Consider the following 21318-nt stretch of genomic DNA (forward strand, 5'->3'; position numbering starts at 1 on the left):
TATGATTAATTATATTATATAATCATGTAAAAATGTTAGGTTATTAGCCTATCAGATCAGTATTGATTTCAGCTATATTGTAAAAGAATGACAGTAGATAATCTGTTTTGCTAAAATTGTTATTTAATAAAATATTGCTATGATAAAAAAGCACATAACTTCCTTAAGTAGGCAGATTTTCCATTAATAGTTCACAACATAAGCAACAATATACTATAACCTTTGTTACTGTTGGCTTCTCGTGATTAAACTAAGTTTTGCTATGTAGCTCAGACTGCCTTTAGACTCTTGTAGCCTACCAAATTGATTCTTCTTTAGCTTGATCACTGGCTATAATTTTGGAACAGAAATGATATATTACTAGTAGCCCCAAAGTACAACACTCAATTAAAAACTACAAGGCGAAAAGACATTTACACATTTTTTCCTAGGGAAAATGTTATCAGAACTACAAACATGCTTAGCATCAAAAGCCCAACAGGAAGCTTGGAGGTTTAACCCTACTCACTAGCAAGGAGGAAATCCAAAGTTTACATTAAAAACAAACAAACAAACAAACAACCTAGAGCAGTTAGAGAGAATGAAACACCATAGATTAAATATTTAGACTTTTAGCAAGGGGCTAGAGAGATGGTATTGGCTGCTCTTCCAGATAGAGGCTCAATTCTCAGCACTCGCATAGCAGCTCACAACAGTCTGTAACTCCAGTTCTGAGGAGTCTGACACCCTCATACAGACATGTATACAGGCAAAGTACCAATGCACATTCAATAAAGCAAGCAAGCAAGCAAGCAAACAAACAAACGAACAGACTTAGCAAATCTTCCTTCCATCCCAGATTTGTTCTACAGGACTCTCATGGACAGAACAGTACAAAGCATTTCCTTTTCTTTGTTTTCCTTTTTACAGATTTTTACATGGCTTAAAGCATCAAAGGCTAAATCAAAACTCAGAAAAGACTAGTGAAGCACATTTCAGTAAACTGCAATCACTGTGCACAAGGGCCAAAGCTACTACATCAGGACAGGAAGTGGTATTTTACATGAAAATGATTTCTCTTTCAGTAATGCTAAATTCAGAAACCTATAATCCAACCTGTATGTCATAGAAAATCCCAGAGGTCAAATGAATAGTTAAAGTATTAGAAAGTCCTTTTTATGGGTCAGTTATAAGCTTCAAATTTAAAAGAACTTTTAAGCGCAGATCATTTTAATATTTTCCATAAATCTTCACAATACATAAAATCTAGACATTCAATCTCCCATATTACTAGGTTCAATTAAATGTGCTTGTTTAATGTATTGTGTCAAGATACTCCTTGGGGAGATTGCTCTATGAAGTTTCCAAAGAGGCACAAATGTCAAAACTATTTACTTGAAAATAAATACATTGATATTTTTGTTTTTATACATCAGTTACAAAATTTTAATTTCTTATTGCAAAAAAATGGACAAAGTAAATACATTAAAAATTGTGTTCCTGCTACTAGGGTAATTCTATTGTAACTGATCATCAAGAAATGCCAATTGGATCAGCTGGTATGTAATGCGTATTTAAGGATTTTAGGTAAGTTTTCTATGAATAAAAGTTCACAATTTATTACTGTTCAAAAAGAGTAGCACACTAGAATGAAAAAGTAAAAGAGAATTCTCCCTGCTTATCTCATCTTGTGGTAGACAGACCTGTCATGCAAACTCTATAGCTTTTCTCAATAAAGGAATTTAAACAAGGATGAAGAGAGAAAAGTAAGAAGAACAGTCACCAAACTTCAATCTGCAGTACGATCTTTGAATATATGATCTGGAAAAGAAGCCACTTTAAAAGAAAGATGTCTATTCATTTAACCATGTCAGATATGTAAGTTGACACAGCTGTTGAGATCTCCATCAAGGATAACTCAAGAAGAACTAAGAAATATATTTTAAGAACACAATACTCAGTCTACTTTATACCACACATGCAAGTGGGTGCACTTAACTATGTCTGTATTTGACGGTGCCAGAGGTAGATGCATGTATCTTCCTGTCCCACTCAGACTCTCTTACTAAATCCAGAACTCGCTCTGTTGGTTGGATTGGCTTGTCAGCAAGCTCCAGAACCTGCCGGTGTCTGTCCCTCCCAGTGCTAGGGTTACAGATACAGAGTGCAACCCCAGGCTTTTATGGAGATGCTGGCCATCTGCACTGATGTCCTGATGCTTACTGTACAGGATGCACTTGACCCACTGAGCCATCTCCTCAGTCCCACTACCTGTGATATTCTTTTTTTTTTCTTTTCTTTTTTTCGGAGCTGGGGATCGAACCCAGGGCCTCAAGCGCTCTACCACTGAGCCAAATCCCTAACCCCTACCTGTGATATTCTTATGGAAGGTGCATACCGCAAAAACTTAGGAAACTGTATTTTATAAAGCAAATGCCCTATGTTCATTAAAAATTGATAAGTATAAAAGTTAAGGAAAAAACCTAAGGAACTGTCCATAACTAGTCACAAAAAATATGGAAATTAAACTTTTATATGTACCTAATTCAATCTATGAGCCTAACAGTACTACTTTATAGTAAAGGTCATTACTGAGACAGAACACTGGAGAGAATCTGAGGAAAAGATAGGAATGCACGCACAGAAGCTCTCTGATTTTTGCTGCTCATATTTGTAAATGTAGGATGATGGAAACCACTGCTGGGTTTTCATGCAGAGCTGAGACTGTATCTTCAGAAAAACTCCTCTGTTACAGGACATTTACTATTTATACCCATGGAATGAATATAGTAAATTATTCACCAATTGTAAAAATACTGGTTTGTCACTTACTATCATATACCTATACTTTAGTGTTAAATTGCTATAAAACACCCAAACCCAAACTACTGATTAACAATGTGAACCAAGTGAACCAAGCAAAACCAAGTCAGTTGTGATGAAATTAGTATTTTACAGAGTCTAGAAATATTTTCAACTTTTTATGTACATTATAAATATATTCAGGCATAGAAATTAAAATACAATGTTACATAGAATTAAATTAAATGTCACTTTGTTTCGCATTTCACTTGGAGGCCTCAGGTGAAAAGAACAATAAAAGAGAAGTAAGTTTGGGAGAGCTCTTCAGACAGCTTCTAAAGAGGAAAGGACTGTACTAGAATGGGAACAGGACGCCATTAAACTAAGGCGCCAGGAAGGAAGGAAGCACCTGCAAGATAGGAAGTGATTCACCAAGTTAAATGCTGACGAGAGGCTTCTGAGTGAGGCTGGGCATTTGGTTTACATAGATGGATGGAAGAAGAGATGTAGGGAAATGGAGATCACTTTGTAGGCACAAAGCATTAGTGAATGATAGAAACTGTTTTTTGAAAAACCAATAATCTTGAAGTTTAAGAAACAGTTTCATAAGGCATCTGTGTTAAGCTGGAATAAAATTTGACTACTCAAGACTACCATATTAGAGGAGTTCGAGAAAGGATTGAATGAGCTGAAGGAGTTTGCAACCCCATAAGAACAACAATATCATCCAACCAGAGCTCTCAGGGACTAAACCACTACCCAAAGACTACACATGGACAGACCTATGACTCCAGGTGCATGTGTAGCAGAGGATGGCCTTGTTGGGCACCAATGGGAGGAGAAGCCCTTAGTCCTGCCAAGGCTGGAACCCCCAGTGTAGGGGAATGTTAGGGCAGGGAGGTGGGAAGGTAGGGGTCGTTAGGGAGGGGAAGCATACCCTTATAGAAGAAGGGAGAGGGGTGATGGGATAGGGAGCTTATGGACCAGAAACCAGGAAAGGGAATAACATTTGAAATGTAAATTAAAAAATATCCAATTAAAAAACAACAACAACAACAACAAAAGACCATTTCTGGGGCTGGAGAGATGGCTCAGTGGTTAAGAGCACTGACTGCTCTTCCAGAGGTCCTGAGTTCAATTCCCAGCAACCACATGGTGGCTCACAACCGTCTGTAATGGGATCTGATGTACTCTTTAGGTGTGTCTGAGGACAGCTACAGTCAGTGTGTTCCTATATATAAAATAAATAAATCTTTAAATAAAAAGGAATATTTCTGATTCAACAACATTGTAAAAATAAAATTAACTTTTAGAATAACAAGTTCATTAAATTTGACATCAATTCCATATTGATTCAACTTATTTAAAAAAAATGACTCTCATACTACAATAAGCATTTTTTCCATTATCACTCTATGGAATAATAATGTTAACCTATACCTACTCATTAAGTCCTCATTCAAATATATTCAGCACTTCTGAGAAATGAGTACAAGGACTCACTTCAGGGGCTTTAAACAAACAAACAAACAAATAGAAACTATTCACTGCCATAATTTAAAGGTTAAAAAACTGATACTCTGAAGAAATTCAGAGTTTATTTTAGAAGATAACTGGTAAACTTATTTGATTCTTATCCTTTCTACTTAGCTAAAATAAGTTTAGATCATTAAAATTAGATCTTTTTAAAACATCCTGAGTCTGTGAAACAACCTTAATTTACTTTATCTTAAGATGAATCATCTCCGAAATAAAATAGGATTTTATTGTTAAGCTTTTTGACTAACAGTTCTTCCCTGCTATGGCCTCAATGCAATAAATTAGCAGAGAGACATTATCCTATTATAACAATATTTAATATTCTAGAGTAATACAGAGGACATACAAAACAGTTAAATATTTATATAGATAAAATTTATGTTGTATAATATAGTTTTCTTCATTTTCAAAATCAGAAAGGATGTTGTGATATAAAAAAATTATCAAAATGAAAGGAAACTTTTTTTTAAGACTGTTACTACTTACCTTAGAAGATGAAGAATCACATTCCTGACATATCCATCCATAGCCTGTTTGTTTAGGAGATTTTTTCAAAGGAGGATCTAAACAGCCAAAATGGTAGCACAGTCTGCATTCATCACATCTGTAGGGCAAGCAGAGTCAAAGTGTATCTAAATGTTGAAACTACTTATTTCAAAGACAAAAGAACAAAGTGTTACACATAACAACTTTAACATTTAATTCTAATCTTTGCTCAGGAAATTCTGAAATTTACATTTATAATAAAGAAGATCTAAATCTTAAAGAAATATTGTAGAGGAAAAAATTGAAACAATACAATTTGGAAGTAACAAACTATGATAAAAAGTTAAGAGTATATAAATGTTAAGATATGAATGAATAAATATATATGTAATCATATGTGCAAAGAATTAACAATCAAAATTCAATTTTGAATGAAGGGTATTAATGATTTGTCTAGTAGACAGTTCACAGACGTCTAAGCTGTAATTACTGCCATTCAATTTATATTTCATTTCTGTATTTTTCCAAGTTACAGTATACTGTAAATGAACGTTCTAAATTCCTAACATTTATAGCATGCTAACAAAATCTACAGTAGATATAATCTTTTTATGTTAAGTAACAGAATATTTAAATATACAGGAAGAAGCCACTTCAAGGACTGTATGTTATTCTCACTAGTTTTTTTCAAGTTCTCTCTGTGTACTGTTACTTCTGAGGATAATTTACACTTAGCAGATAATTTGATAGTCTCTTGCCTCATATGATGTACATAATCTAAGGAAACTACCATACCTATTCTTCGCTTCAGACAATCTCATCCTGCTGACAATGAAGAAAAATCTGTATTATTTCAGTGATTTTTAAAATGAATTTTGCATCAACTGGAATCACAAAATTGAGAAACTAGTATCAAAATGGGTTTTATTTCTGATTTTCTTTGTATTTTAAATTACAAAGGAGTACTTTTTTAACCAATCGAATTCTCTTTATTAGTCATTTCTCACTGGTTAGAGCCCTCTAAGTCAATTAACTTATAACTAAAACACCAAAGGAGGAATTTACTAAGCAGGTTGCTTGAGTACAACACAAAATTTCTAGTCAATAAGCATTGGGAAAATTAGAAAGGAGCTATTCTTATGTATATGCCAAAAAGAAAAGTAACTTTAAAAAATGATCACAGTAAAGGAAACAATAATCTATACTTTTAGCCAGAATTCCTTATCATGCTACAAAAACCTAGCCTTTCAAGGACCTATTTCAGAATTCCAGAGCCAAATCATGCAGGCACACCAAGTACAAGATAGTTACCCACCATGGCTTACTCACTATTGCTCCAAAACTTAGTCCTTGTCACTGAAATAAGTAAATGAACTTTTCTCAAAACTCTGAGAACCAGGAAATGAACTTAAATTGTACATTTACTGAAATTCCAGTTATAGAAGTGAAAAAAATAAAACTGGTAAATGCTATATATTATACCATTGTTTGAAATAAGACATCTAAAAATATAGTAAAAATTAAATGGCCAAATAACTGTTTCTCTGATGTTTAAAAATAAGATCATATAGCTAATATCAAATGTAAAATAAGGATATCATATAGTAAGCCCACAGAATTAATACTCAGGATCTTTCTTTGTCATTTGAATATATTTACCTTTCACTAACTAAAATTTCCATTACACTAAATACTACAATTAAAAAAAAACATTTAAGTAAGATTGTTTCTAAGTTGGTAAGAAGGTTTGGAGTCATAGATAGGAAGGCAACACTGCTTTAAGTGCAGGGAATAGAATATGTCACTAATTTTTGATGGAAATGTTATAAAGAATTCCATTATTTGGTTCATCAGGGAGAATATATATAATATTTAGGATCATCAGCTTGAATTACAGTTGGTGCTTTGTTTTTGTGTAAAAATACTATTCATCTGCAGTTTTGTCTGACTTTTTTATGTTCAATTTTTTTCAGGTCTTCGAGGTTCTTACTTGCTTAAAATCTACCACACATTGCCTCTAATAGTATCAGTATATTTTTACAACCATACTTTTCTTACAGAACTTCTGTATGCAGAAATTAGGCCACCAAAACTATTAAGGCTATGCAAATTGACAGTGTTGAAATGAGGCATCTAAAAACACATTAAAATTTTTAAATGATCCAATACCTGTTCTGGTATTGGGAGCTCTTTCAGAAGATGCTGTGAAGCATTTGCTCTTTAGAGATGACCTAATTCTTCCTGACACCTTCATCAGGATACATTTCAGGTCGTCTTTTTCATGACGGCAGACAATGGGGGTGTTAGGATAGTTCTCTAAGGTCCTCGCTTACTCACCAGTAAGTAAAGGCTTCAAGTCCAAGTTTAAATACCATAAAGCGGTGGTCTCTATCCTAGCAACCACCAAAATCCAAGAGAGAGAAAGAAAAACATAGAAAAATACCCCACTTGAAGTCAATAGTTTGCCAAGTAAATAATATGATATTCAAAGAAATTTTACAGGTTATTTCATGTAGAAAAATTTCATTAATTCTGATAAATTGAAACAAAATCATAATTGAAAGTACTAGTAACAAGTATATTCTACATGGCAGAGATGAAATCAAGCAGAATTTGCAAAAATTTGTGTTAACTAGGCCTATTGACAAATTTATGAGATACCATTAAAACATAGAGTATTGAAGTTTAAAATAGTAGACTGTATATCCTATGAACACACACCACTGTGAAATTTTTATCAAAACTTAGTAACTAGTAAATTTTTAAAATTCAAAAACTAAGTATTATATGAGGCAATGCCCTGAAAACTATAATAGGATAAAAAAAAGTTACTGATTAATTTTACTTAGTTTCTATTTCTAGTAAGTACTTGAAAACATTTTAATTGCAGCAATACAATAACATACTTAATTTGTCAAAATTAATGATTAAAACGTAAGTTTTCAAAAGAAGTCATTGACCCAGAAAAGGACTGTGATGTAACACAATATACTTTATTAAACAAAACAAATGTTGATATAAGAAAAGCATTATTGTACCAATAGCACATTATAATAAAAAAGACAAACCTTAACCATAAACAAAATATAAATTTAGCATATGAAGAATGTGTCTTTAAATAAAAACTAAATGAGATGATTAAAGAAGTATATTTAAAGTATTTAATAAATATTGTTCACATTAGACTACAGGGAATCCTAAAATGTATAGTTTAGTGAAACGAAACAAAGCCCATTTCTAGTGTAAACACAATCTGACCAATCAAGTACCTATTAAGTACAACTTCCTACATTCTACATCAAGATTTGCTACAAACACAGATGACAGAGAAGTTCTCTATGATATTTTGTAAGTTGATTTAGGAAAATGTAGAGACTGCATAAGCACAGCTCTATTTTGATTAAAATACTTACTTAGTGTTACAGCACACTAGAGAAGAAGAGAAGATGACTGATCTTCCTATGTGCTATGATCCACACAAGCAATAACCTAGGTATTGAGTGACTACCGACAAAGTGGAAATAAGCAAATATATCTGACTCAAAATTTTCTCTATGCCTAAAGGCAAACTAGTCAAGGTGCTGGAACAATGGTTCTCAACTTGGGGCTCTGTGACCCCTTTGTGGGATTGAATGATCCTTTTATAGGATTTGCCTAAGACCACAGAAAACATACATATTTACATTATAATTCATAACTGTAACAAAATTAAAGTTACAAAAGACCAACAAAAATAATTTTGATTGGTTCTTACTGCAATGAGATGAAGTGTATGAAAGGGTCACAACCTTAGGAAGATTGAGAACCATTGCTCTAAAGGGTTTCTTTAGCTTTCTTAATTTCCAACAACAATAAGGTTATTTGTGGCATACACTAAGTAATTCCTTAAAAAGAAACCTAGCTGCCAAGTAAATAATATGATATAATATGATATAAGTGAGTGCACCTCCTAAGCAAACAGTTTATGGCCACATGACAAACTGGCCTTTAAAAATAACCAGAATCTGAGGCTCAGACTTTAAAAGGGGTGTGCTGTTTTACGGTTACATTGGTGTTGATAACTGTAGGTATTCTATTACCTTAATGGAGCACAATAGTGAGTATTCCCTAAACAATGCTGAGTAAGTAACTGTGTCTGAAACTACAGAACACTGCAGTTTTCATGTAGAAACATGAGCATCTAGAGAACTGATTGGCTGGATCTTCTGACTTCCTCTTCGATTAGTCTTGACTAATAACACTGCTTAAATAAAACCTTACTAGCTAGCCATTTAAATACAATTGCAGCAACTAACTGTAATAAGTTATTACAGTGAACACTGACCAGTCATTTCAATTTAATGTACATTCTAAATATGTGGAATATATACTGAGGCCCCTTAACATTTTTTAAATGATATGAACTGTTAATGGTATAATACCTATAAGTAAAATATGTTAATTTTTGTAAAATGTAGCAATTTTAGTGCAAGTCACCACTTACATAAACATTTCCTATACAAATTAATTAGAAACTCGTCTTAAGTCATATATCACAGATATCAGACCAAGGTGGAGCACAGAAACCTATTTCGTTAATCCTACTGAGTATTTCTCTCACAGGCAACAGTGAATGAGTGGGTGGTAGGAGTCTAAAATCAGTATTACAGGTGAATACAATAAAGTGAAACACTATTTGGGAAAAGCCAAATCCAAGCCCACCTAAAAAGTGGCATCAACTCATTATCTACACCTGCAACAGCCAGGTTGCAACTTCAAAAGTGAAATAAGAAAACAAAACAAAACAAAAAAACCAACAAAACCCAGAACATCAAACAAGGCAATACACAATAAGGTCAAGTATCTCGTCACAGCTTGAGAGAATGATTAGACATTTCCATACCTGAAACACGTCTGCTTTATTCTCTAATAAACTGATCTCCATCTGCTCATGCCCTTGGAACGTTTTTAGCACTACAACCTGCTGTGTTCAAGCTCCATGTAACTTTGTATTTTCCTGTTCACAATTAACTAATTATACTCCAATCAATAGTGTAGATCTTGATTTCACAATGTAAATCAGATAAATGAGATAATGGCTAGGAGGTCAACCTCATTCTATTTACCAAGCCCAGCATGAACATTCAATTTCATTACATCCTATGTACCTGAACAGCAGTCAATCTTACTGACAGGCTTACAGAACACCTTGCAGTGATCGCTACAGGAAAGAAGCCTACATTTTTCTCCTATAAAGAACCTCTTATAAATCCCAACTCTGTTCACATTCCATTCACATTCCTTATAAATATATAAATTTACAAAGTGGTGACTCAGGCAGATATAGATAAATTCTGCCTTCATATGTCTTGTTATGTCTGTACGTGTTTTGAGGAAGTCTCTTAAACAAGTTTCAATAGTCAAAAATAATTTCAGAAAACTGAAAATGTTTCAGAAAATGTTAATATTCTAATAATCTGCTGCAGATTCCTTCTGAATCAAAACAGATTTTGGTGACATATTTCCTTATTGTGCGTGAAGTAAAACATACTTACGAGGGGTTTTGTATGTGTTTGTATGTGCATGTATGTGTTTAAAGTTTGTAAATCTGAGTGCTTAAAAAAGTATTTCACTATTGCCTAAACGGGAAAGTAACTTAACAAATGTGAACATTATTTTTCAGAAATCTATTTTTATGCCACATATGGTTTCAGATACACATTCAAGAAACACAAGATGTGGTGATACATAACTGATGCATAAATACCTAAATTAAATTGGATACAAACTGAGGCTAAATATTGTTTTATATCATTCATAACTATTTTTAATGAAAGAATTATGACATTTTGGACAAGCAATGTTTTTCTTCAGTGAAATAAATATTTAACTTAAAGTCTTTTTAATTAAGAAAGTTGTATGTTATGTGTTTCAGAAGATACTACTTTTCTACAAACCTCTTTATACAAAGGGCCCCTAAAAGGCATTAAACCAACACTCATTAATCAGCACTGAATAAATCAGATTATTTTAAACAAATAACTGTATATGAATTCTTCTCAAAGTAATGTCTTTGACCAGCTAAATTAACATTATTTGAAACGTGTTACAAACTCAGATTTTGAGTTTCATCATAGACCCACAGAATTAGAAACTCCAGAAAGGTATGAGAGTACATTTGGTGGAGCTGGAGAATAAGATGAGCCCAACTGAACCTCAAAAAATTCTTCTTGTGACTCTGATCTATTACTACTCTATCAGCCATTTTGAATTTCAGAGGCATTTAATCTCCCTCCCAATATTATGTAAGTGTTGGGGAGGTAATTATGTTTTAGGAGAGGTAATAGCATGTGCGTGCGTGCGTGCATGCATGCGTGCATGCATACGCATGTGTTGGTCTGCCACACGGCTTTAGAAACCCTCCACTACATTTTTTGACATAGGGTCTGTCATTGACCTATTTGCCAAATCTGTAGGGTGGCTGATCAGTCAATCACAGAGATCCTTTGGTCTTTGTTTTGCCTCAGTAGGATTATAAGCCAGCCTTTCACATGGGTAGGCACTGATGCTAAAATGGCACTTCACCAATTAAGCATTCTCCCTTAAAATATCATCCCCTTCCTGACATTTTAATATTTCTCCTGCTTCCTATCCTGCACCAAATAAATGTCAAATACCTGGGCTGTCATTCTCTTACATATATTTATGAGATATTAATTACTTAGAAATGTTTTCTCAGATAAACATTAATTTTCCCTTTGAACAGTAAAAGACCAATAATCGACAAAAGTTAAATTTGTACTTCATTTAGGAGATTATTAAAGAAAGGCTGTTCTGAGTGTGACTTTAAAGACTATATCATGTAGGAACTGTGAAGTTTATACCTGTAACATGTGACAAACATGTGACATGGGTCTTTTACTAGCACTAAAGACTGAATGAAGAATGACAATTACACTGTCCCAGTCATAACCACTGTGAAGAGTTTTGAGTTAACACTGCGAGTACAGCTATGCTACCTATGATTTCTCAGAACCAAAACAAAAACCCATCAGAGAGAACAAGAAACCCTAAATTAAGAAAATATTCATTAATGTTTTCTTACCTTATGCTAAAGACAACTGGACTACACTTTAGTTCATTTGAAAAATGGTAAGCATCCACTGTCAGTTTTTCTTAATTTTGCTGGAGTTTCCCATCTTTTCCATAAATTAAGTAATATCAATTGTTTCTCTCTTAGACTCAGAGAAAGCATACTGCTTTTCCTAAGGATTATGAGTATTTTTTCAGTGCAATAAATTCAATAAATTACTAGTATCCTTATACATTATTTCATACATATTTAATTTTACTAAACATTTTATCCAATCATATGGTTCCTATAACTACTAGATCACTAGAAACACCGGCTTTACAATTACACTTGCATTTACTATCTAAGGCATTCTCTATTCTAATCCTAAAGTTTAAACTATTCCAAATGCCCTTATACCTGAAAAGGTCCAAAGCCATATGATAAACAATGGAATTTCAAGAGACAATTTGACAATTTACATGGATATGTGCATTTAAATTTCACCAGTCTCTTCTAAATCAGTTCAAGATTAAGAGGTGCAATATTCAAAGCATTTCTGCCGTTGACTTAAAACTGGATCGGTAAAGCGTGAGGATAAAAGGTAAGCTCTGAGCCTCTGGGAAGACACAGGGCTGGTGAAGATCTTTCAGCGGGCGGGCGGCACACTCAACAAGCTCTGTGTGTCCCGCATTTCACAGCTTCACATTTGAGTTCAAAAGTAAAATTAAATGGAACACAGCAAGTTCATAGTAATAAAACAATAAGGAATAGAGTTGGCTATTTCTGAGAAGTTACCTAAACACTAGTACAGATACTATGTTCATTCTTGACTTTAAATTCTAGTTATAAAATGTCCGTGCTTAGATCAAGTGTTTCCACAGGGCTCAGGGTTGTAGTCTTCAGCAGGCTTTCCCTTTTGCGGAATACACAGATAGAAATAGCATTAAATATGAGCCCAGAGCTGCTCTTGTGTGTGAATACATGTAGCAAATGAGGTGGTACAGACTTACAGATCAGTGGAAAGCATTCTCCTTTTTACAAATAACAGAGAGATATTCATTCAGTAACAGGGAAGCACAGAGCAGGTAAAGTCCTACTGCTCCCTTTAGTTTTCAGTCCAAATACTGTATCGTCTTTTGCCAAAGAAACAAGAGGAAAGACATTTACCCACTAAAATAATTCTGACAAGACATTACTCACTACTGTTTTTAATAATGCATACACCAAGTGTTTCTGAATATTGAAAGGGGGAAGGAGGAAGGGAAGAAGAGAGAGAGAAGAAAAATAGAAAAAGGGAAAAATCCACACAGGCAAATTAACTGCCTTGTCTACCCATATAATAAACCAATCAATTACATTCTATGCAAACTTGACAAGCAAAAGCACTTTTGCAGTGATAAGCTTATGGGAAGGACAAGACAGCTGGTCTCCTTTAGTTTATATGCTCTATTGAGAGTTTTATCCGCATTTTTAAAATCACACTTATAAAAGAGGTTTCCGGGATTGCCTCCGAGGATGAGCTGTGGCAGAGTTGGGTCTCATGAAGGGTATCTACACAGTAAAGTGATAAGAAAAGAGCATTAACATTTAAAGATCATAGCAGCTCTGAACTATGTCTTATGAAACATACTAATAATACCACAGTAGACTCAAATAACAAAGAGATAGAAATCCTCACCCTAAATGCCATGATCTTGGGCAGGTTCTCACTGACTACAAGTGAATATTTTATTTTTTGAACACCGAGTTGCCTCATCTTGTATCATTGGTAATAGTTTGATTGTCAAAATCAATCTATTCTATGAAAGAAGAGCTTAAATATAAAGGAAAATGTATGTTATCAAGTACTATTTTGAAAAACAGTGTGTGCTGCTTTTGTTACCGAGAGTGGCAATTTTCCAATACTCAAGGGGACAGACAACTGGGTCTCATCTTTACACCTGGCTTCCTCTGAGAAGGACTGCATTAGAAAGGCACGGCTAATAGTGTTTGCAAACTCTGTGCCTTGATTTTGCCAGGAGAAATCTTAAGGGCTTAGAGATTAGAAAATAACATTTATTCTTTGACTATGTAAAACAAAATTTACCATTTCTTTCAAATATTTAGAGCTATATAAATGACATAAAACTGTTAGTCACATCATAAAAATGTTTATTTTTTAAATTTAACTACTAGAAAGATGTGTTTAATGCTTCTAAGTTCCACTGAGAAAAAGAAAGTGAAAAGAGGCACACAGAGAAATAAAGCAGTACTGAGGAAAGCTACCACGCCAAACTCGACCACAGACCCGGAAAACAAACAAAACTCTTCCCAGGAAAGAATATACTGTGAAACAATGCTAAGAGAAAGGCTGTACTTATCAACGTATGAGAAGCAACAGCGAGAGCTGAATTCATCACAAATTGCAAATCCTGTGCTGCATTCTCCCAGTACTGTAGGCCATGAGTGGAGAGCTTTGAGCAACTGCGAATCTGAATGCGTACTCTGTCTGAATATTAAGCTGTATGGTAACACATATTCTAGAGGAAGTAAGCATTTATAATGTAAGTATATTTCACTTGTAGTTATGTGCAATGCAATGGAGAGTAACAGAAAACTGAAAAGAATTTTATAATTACTTATGACAGTTCTTTGAAAATACATGCATAACATATCATGGAAATACATTTTAAACTTCAATTAAATCCAAGTGTGGTAAAACCAAAAGTTACTTCTCATATTCCCTTTCACACTAACTTTGATCTAATATTTTAATCTCTCTAGATGCTAGAATAAGCAGCATGACTTATCTTTAGCTCTAACATGTCAAGATAAAAGCCTGAAGAATTTTAAATAAAAAATTATGTTTTAAACTAGCATTTACTCCATTTGTGTCTAGTAAGTTTCCTTTGGAATTAATATAGAAAATAACATTTTCACGGAGTTCCACCACCAGATAAATGAGAAACTATAAATGCGTCCTACATCTTGCACTAGTTGTAGTGGTCTAAGAAGTAGCTGCTGTGTTTGAGTACCGTATGTGTGAGTCACTTATGTTAAATCCATACAGGCCAGTGAGGTAGTATGCCTAATGACAAATGCATGGGCTTGATACTTAAGATGGCTTACATTCAGTATCCACACTCTTAGTGTGTGGTCTTAGGCAAATAATTCTCCATTTCCTCACAGACTGGAAATAAAATTAGTTTCTGATTTCTATCTCTAGCTCAGAGATGGTTGCTGTGGGAATTAAAAGAAATCAATATGGAAAGCACCAAAAACATGACAGGAACACAGTGAGTGGGAACTAGAATGAAAGCTAGCAGGCCTGTCAAACACTACAAAACTGTTCTGTGGAAGAGAAGTCTTAATACATAACAATTCACACAGGAACTTTTAACATATACTTGGATAAATTAAATTTCACATTGCTTACTGCTCCTATAGCACAGATTACTCCTATCCAAAAGAAGATATGCACATCTTACAGGTCTCATAAGAACTGAGAGACATAGCACATGTAGAGAGCCGAGTACAGAACCAAGAATCTAATTTAACAATTATTGTAATTCCCAGTTCAAAGACACTTAGAAGTAACATTCCTTTGTGCCCAAGTTGAAAGACAGCATTTTCTAGATACCACAATTCACCAAACCCAAATATGTGCCTAATCCTACTGTTATATTCCCTTTAGCTCTACCTCATTAAAATGATGTATTTTATGCATTAAAAAAATTATATTGGCACAAAGCCAATATAAATTTAAACACCTGCTACACAAATAACAGACAAAATACTATGCTCATTTAGAACACAGGAAATAAATAAAATCAAGAAAACAATGGTTTGGGGTTCTAATGACAAATTGGATTAAATTTGTTTCAGGGTTTTAAGAACTGAAAATTCTAAGAGAAAACATGACAGACACCTTGGAGAGAAAGTGTCCATTTCTGACTAAATCTCTTCTATACAAAAAGAGATTTGCCTATCCCTCTGTAATACAAGTTTGTTCTTTGTTACTTCAAGTTAATGCAAGTCCTAAACGAATGGTCAGACTTCCAGATTACTTTCTGAATTAGATGTTTTCTTTTTTTTTTTAGAATCTCTAAATTTAAAAAATGATGAGAAAATGACAAGTAAACTTGATTGTGAAAGTAAAAGGCAATCCACTTTACCAGTAACAGAACTCATTAGAGATTCCATCCTGAATGCTTGAATACATATCTCTCTGAATGTGTGTCTGTGTATATGTGTGTGTGTGCATGAATATGGATAGGTGAGTGTGCAAATGTGTGTGGAAGCTACAGTCTGAAATTGGGTGTCTTCCTCCATTACTCTCCAACTCATCATAATTGTTATTTCTTTTCTTCAGAAGGGAGTCTCTCACTATACCTGTTGTTCACTGATTGGTATCAGCTCGCTGGCCAGTAAACGCCATGGATCCTCCTGTTTCTGCCTTCAGGTGCTGGGATTACAGTAATGCCCTGCCATACCCACCTTGTATTTGGGAGCTAAGGTTTGGAACTCATCTTGAAGTTCCTTACATAAGAAGCAGTGTATGGACAAGTCACTCTCTAGCCCTAGTGAGAAGCATTCTTGCTTCATGAACAATATAAACATTGATGAATGTAATAAATTATCTTGTCTAAGTTAACACTATAAATATACTAAAATGGAAAGTAAGTTTAAAATTTAAAATTAATTCTTTTCAGTAGATATATGAATAAAACAAACATTTCATGGTTAAATATACTTGAAACCAAGATTTATCCTACTTACAATTTAATATCCCAGAAACAATATATTTAACTATGGAAATTGAATATGTAAACCATAAATAGGCTCCTGTGACTTTTAAATATCTTCTTTCAGCCATTTATGCAATTATAATGAATTAATTATAATTAATGATAACATAAAATATGAATCACACAAATTTACTTCAAGGTCTAGCTTTAATCTAAAAATTACAGAGTAATTATTAAAATGATAAGAGTACATGATAAGATTAAGTCACACCATAAATATTAAATGTGATGGGCTGGTTTAGTCTTTCTACATGTCTAACAACATCCCTAAATGATCTTGATTAGAAAAATATAGGTTCATTTTAATAAAAATTAGGGAAAAGTCATGGTAAGTGAGCATTTTTTAACATCCAAATTTCCAAAAGCCTTAACAGAAACAATGCTATATCTAACCATTACTCCTTGGAAAACTGAATATCCCTTTCCTAATCTTTTCTGAGGAGTTAGAGAAAGGACTGAAAGAGCAGAAGGGGCTTGCAACCCCATAAGAACAACAATGCCAACCAAAAACAGCTTCCAGGGACTAAACCACTACCCAAAGACTATACATGAACTGACCCATGGCTCCAGCTGCATATGTAGCACAGGATGGCCTTGTTGGGCACCAATAGAAGGAGAAGCCCATGATCCTGCCAAGGTTGGACCCCCAGTGTAGGGAATTGTGGGGGAGGTAAGGGGGAGTGGATGGGGAACGGAACACCCTTATAGAAGGGGAGGGGAGCCTTGCACACAGGGACTCAGAAGTAGGGGCAGACCCTTCTGGTTGCTGCCCTCACGGAGAACTGAATTCCAGTCCCAAGGAGTGACTTCAGGCCCGAGATCAGAGGTAAGACCAACTTTGCCACTCCAAGTGACCTGCCTGGTGGAATCAGAACACACAAACCACAAGAACAGCTGGAAGCCAGTGGACAGGAATGACTACACGCCTGAAAGAACAACACTATGTGCCCATAACTGTCTGAAAGAACACAGGAAAACAGGTCTACAGACCTCCTGACACACAGGCCTACAGGACGGTCAAACCACTGTCAGAAATAGCAGAACAAGATAACACCAGAGACAACCTGACGGCTAGAGGCAAGCACAGGAACCCAAGCAACAGAAACCAAGACTACATGGCATCATCAGAGCCCATTTCTCCCACCAAAGCAAACACTGAATATCCAAACACACCAGAAAAGCAAGATCTAGATTTAAAATCACATTTGATAATGACGAGGAAGGACTTCAAAAAAGACATAAAAAACTCCCTTAGAGAAATGCAGGAAAACACAAATATACAAGCAGAAGCCTATAGAGAGGAAATGCAAAAATCCCTCAAAGAATTACAGGAAAACACAAACAGGAGAAGGAATTATAAATGGAAATAGAAGCAATAAAGAAAGCACAAAGCGAAACAACCCTGGATATAGAAAACCAAAAGAAGAGACAAGGAGCCAAAGATACAAGCATCACGAACGGAATGCAAGAGATAGAAGAGAGAATCTCAGGAGCAGAAGATTCCATAGAAATCATTGACACAAAGTTAAATGTCAAAGTTAATGTAAAACGGAAAAAGCTACTGGTCCAAAATATACAGGAAATCCAGGACTCAATGAGAAGATCAAACCTAAGGATAATAGGTATAGAAGAGAGTGAAGACCCCCAACTCAAAGGACCAGTAAATACCTTCAACAAAATCATAGAAGAAAATTTCCCTAACCTAAAGAAAGAGATGTCCATAAACATACAAGAAGCCCAGAGAACTCCAAATAGATTGGACCACAAAACTCCTATAAATGATAAACACTTTCAGCAAAGTAGAAAGATATAAAATTAACTCACAAATCGGTAGCCCTCCTATATATAAATTGCAAATGGACTGAGAGAGAAATCAAGAAAACAACACATTTCACAATAGCCTCCAATACATCAAACTATCTTGTGGTAATGCTAGCCAAGAAGGTAATCAAAGGCACATAGCCTTCATCCTACCACACAGACAGTTGCTCAACCATGTTCACTGCTGCTCTATTCAAAATAGCTGACATCAGAAAGAACTTAGATGTCCCCCGAAAGAAGAATGAATAAAGATAATGTACATCTACACAATGGAGTGTTATTCAGCCATTTAAAAAATTATAGCATGAAGTTGTAGGTAAAAAGAACTAGAAAAAAGAATCATCACCTGTAGAAAACAGAATGTGATATGTATTCACTTACATGTGGCTATTAGCTGTTTGTTAATCAATTAATGATTGTCAAGCTACATAATCCACAAAACCACAGAGGTTATATATAGAGTAAGGACTAAGGGGTTCAGGGTTGGAGGACAGATCTCCCTAGGAAAGGGAAATACGACAGTTAGTTATGACTGGATCATGAGTGGGTGGAAGGGAGGATCAGGCATGTACTGGGATGATAAAGGAGGACAAGGGAGGGGGAATATAGGGACAGAGGGAGAAAATTAAGGTGCACTAGACGGGTCGTATGGAAACAGTTTTCTAAATTATATATGTATATGAAGGCTATCTAAATGAAACTGCCAATTAATGGAGGAGATAATGTCACCTAATGAAGATTCCAGTATTAAGACTGGGTTACATCTAATTGAGCTCTTGGCCAAAGGAGTCCCATGGTAACCCTCAGGCAACCTACACTGTTAGTCAGACTATAGTTTCTCAAAAAATTCAAGACATGTACTACTGTCAAGGCAAAATACTATGAATAAAATAGATAGCAAGTTACCAACTCCCAAACTGGCTAAAGTAGTGTAAAGATTTGGGTTGTACTGCATTTTGTGCAGTAAGTACTAAAATCCATGTTCTAGAGGACCCTTAAAAGAACTACCAACAGAAACTGACAAGAAATGTCCACACTTTTACATTACTACTGACCACTTTATCATCAGCAACTACCATCAAATGTATTTTCACCTATCATCCAAAGTCTTTTTAACATTATGGATGCTCAAAGTTACTACTTTGATGAAAAAAAGGAACTGATTTTTTTCCCAGTGTGCATGGGTATTTTATGAAGTACATGCTTTGAGTTTGGGGCCGAACAGAGCAACTTTGCTGCATTCTAGGAGCTCTAATTGGTTGTTCAATTCATCTCTTAACACATGACAGACTGATAAGTGAATCTTTACTTATTACATTTTTAGATTCACACAGCCACTTTTAAATGATTCAGTCTGTGCTTTCTACAAAACAGTATGCTAAACCACAGGCAGCCCCTGCTTTTATTGTTCCCAGAAAATTAACCTATGATTTCAGTAATGCACTATCTCTACTTAAAACAGTACCTTTTTATTTACACAAATTTGCTACTATATTTAATTTTATCCTTGACGACTGTATCCAGTTATTTAACCCATTTTTTTAAATTGTAGCCATAATTTAGTTCTTTGGTGAAAGAAAAAAAAAAGATTTGCAAAAATATTTAAAATGTAATGACCCAGTTTTTTCTTTCTTAAATACTGTTTTCATATTTTTAAAATTCTTAAATATTTTATCTTAAAAATATGATAAATCAAAAGAGATGTCAGAGGAGTGATTATTAATTCATAACTATACTATTGAAATTGTAGCCTAAGATCTTCGTGTGACATTGTTAGTGCATTCATTGTGTGTGTTTATCATTTTAAATGCTATGTTATCAATGAAGTGATAGATAACAAGTGTTACCTAGTCCATAAGTTGCAACCAGTTGACCTTTCTGGTAACTAACAAAAACCATATGAAAGCAATTCTTTAAGTATATTCTCTACAAAGTCCATTGAATGGAAGAGATCTGCTTTAAATGAAATTGTTAGGGTGTCTCTAGAATTGCTCAGTGAGTAAGAACAACACAGCTGACGAAAAATATAGGCCTATTGATGGAATCAATAGGATCCAGTCAAATTCCAGTGAGATTACAATCAACTCACTTTCATTTTATTGACCAAAACTTTTCATACTTACTGTTCTCTTTTATTTGTTTTATTGCTGTGTTAATTATTAAAGAATGGCAAAATTGGCTGGTCGTATCAAGGACCTTGTATCATGTTCTGCAAGTATACATGCATCCTTTTAATGGTGAAACAAATTTGATGTAGAGCACTGAGCACAATGAGTGAATTTTTAAAAAATCATTTTTGGAAGGTTTTATTCATTAAAATTATATTTTCACTATCCTTTCAAAACTTTACATTTTCCCTAGTTTGGATTTAGAGTCTAATCTGTGTCATAGTCTTTAAAAATACTAAAAATATTTCAGTATTCAGTCATCAAATTAAGTAGAAAGTATACAAAAGCCCTGAAAATTCAGTGGATCATAGTGTGACTCTGAGAAAAGTTTTCACATAAAACAAGGAATATGGCATTTGAATTGGACCTCAAAGAAGCTAAGTATGTTTTCGAGGTACAAGAAGGAAGATAGGCTTTTTCAAGCAGAAGGTATGTGTAAAGACAAAGGACCAGACTGCTGGGTTCACGTGTCTATAGATTTGGAGGCATATTTCCCATAAGGGACAAGATATATATTAAAACCAAGATGGCATACAAATAGTGATTTAGGAAGATCCATACACAGGTCACCTAAAGCTGTGAGTACCTGAAACTAAAAACAAAAGACGGAAGACAGACTGAAGCCAGGTTTGGAGGGTCTAGGAGGCTCAGTTGTAAAGTGTAACTCACCTTGCAAGAGCTG

The 21318-nt window shown here is 34.4% G+C and overlaps 1 protein-coding gene across 1 annotated transcript in view; it reads right to left on the reverse strand.

Annotated features, from left to right (window-relative positions):
* Phf14 (PHD finger protein 14) overlaps positions 1–21318 on the reverse strand; it is a 150635-nt gene that overhangs the window by 32487 nt on the left and 96830 nt on the right. The window contains exon 17 of the mRNA XM_032906939.1: positions 4807–4924. Within this exon, the coding sequence (XP_032762830.1) occupies positions 4807–4924 (118 nt within the window). The remainder of the gene's footprint in view (positions 1–4806; positions 4925–21318) is intronic.

Source organism: Rattus rattus, chromosome 6 (genome assembly GCF_011064425.1).
Source record: "Rattus rattus isolate New Zealand chromosome 6, Rrattus_CSIRO_v1, whole genome shotgun sequence".
NCBI lineage: Eukaryota > Metazoa > Chordata > Mammalia > Rodentia > Muridae > Rattus > Rattus rattus.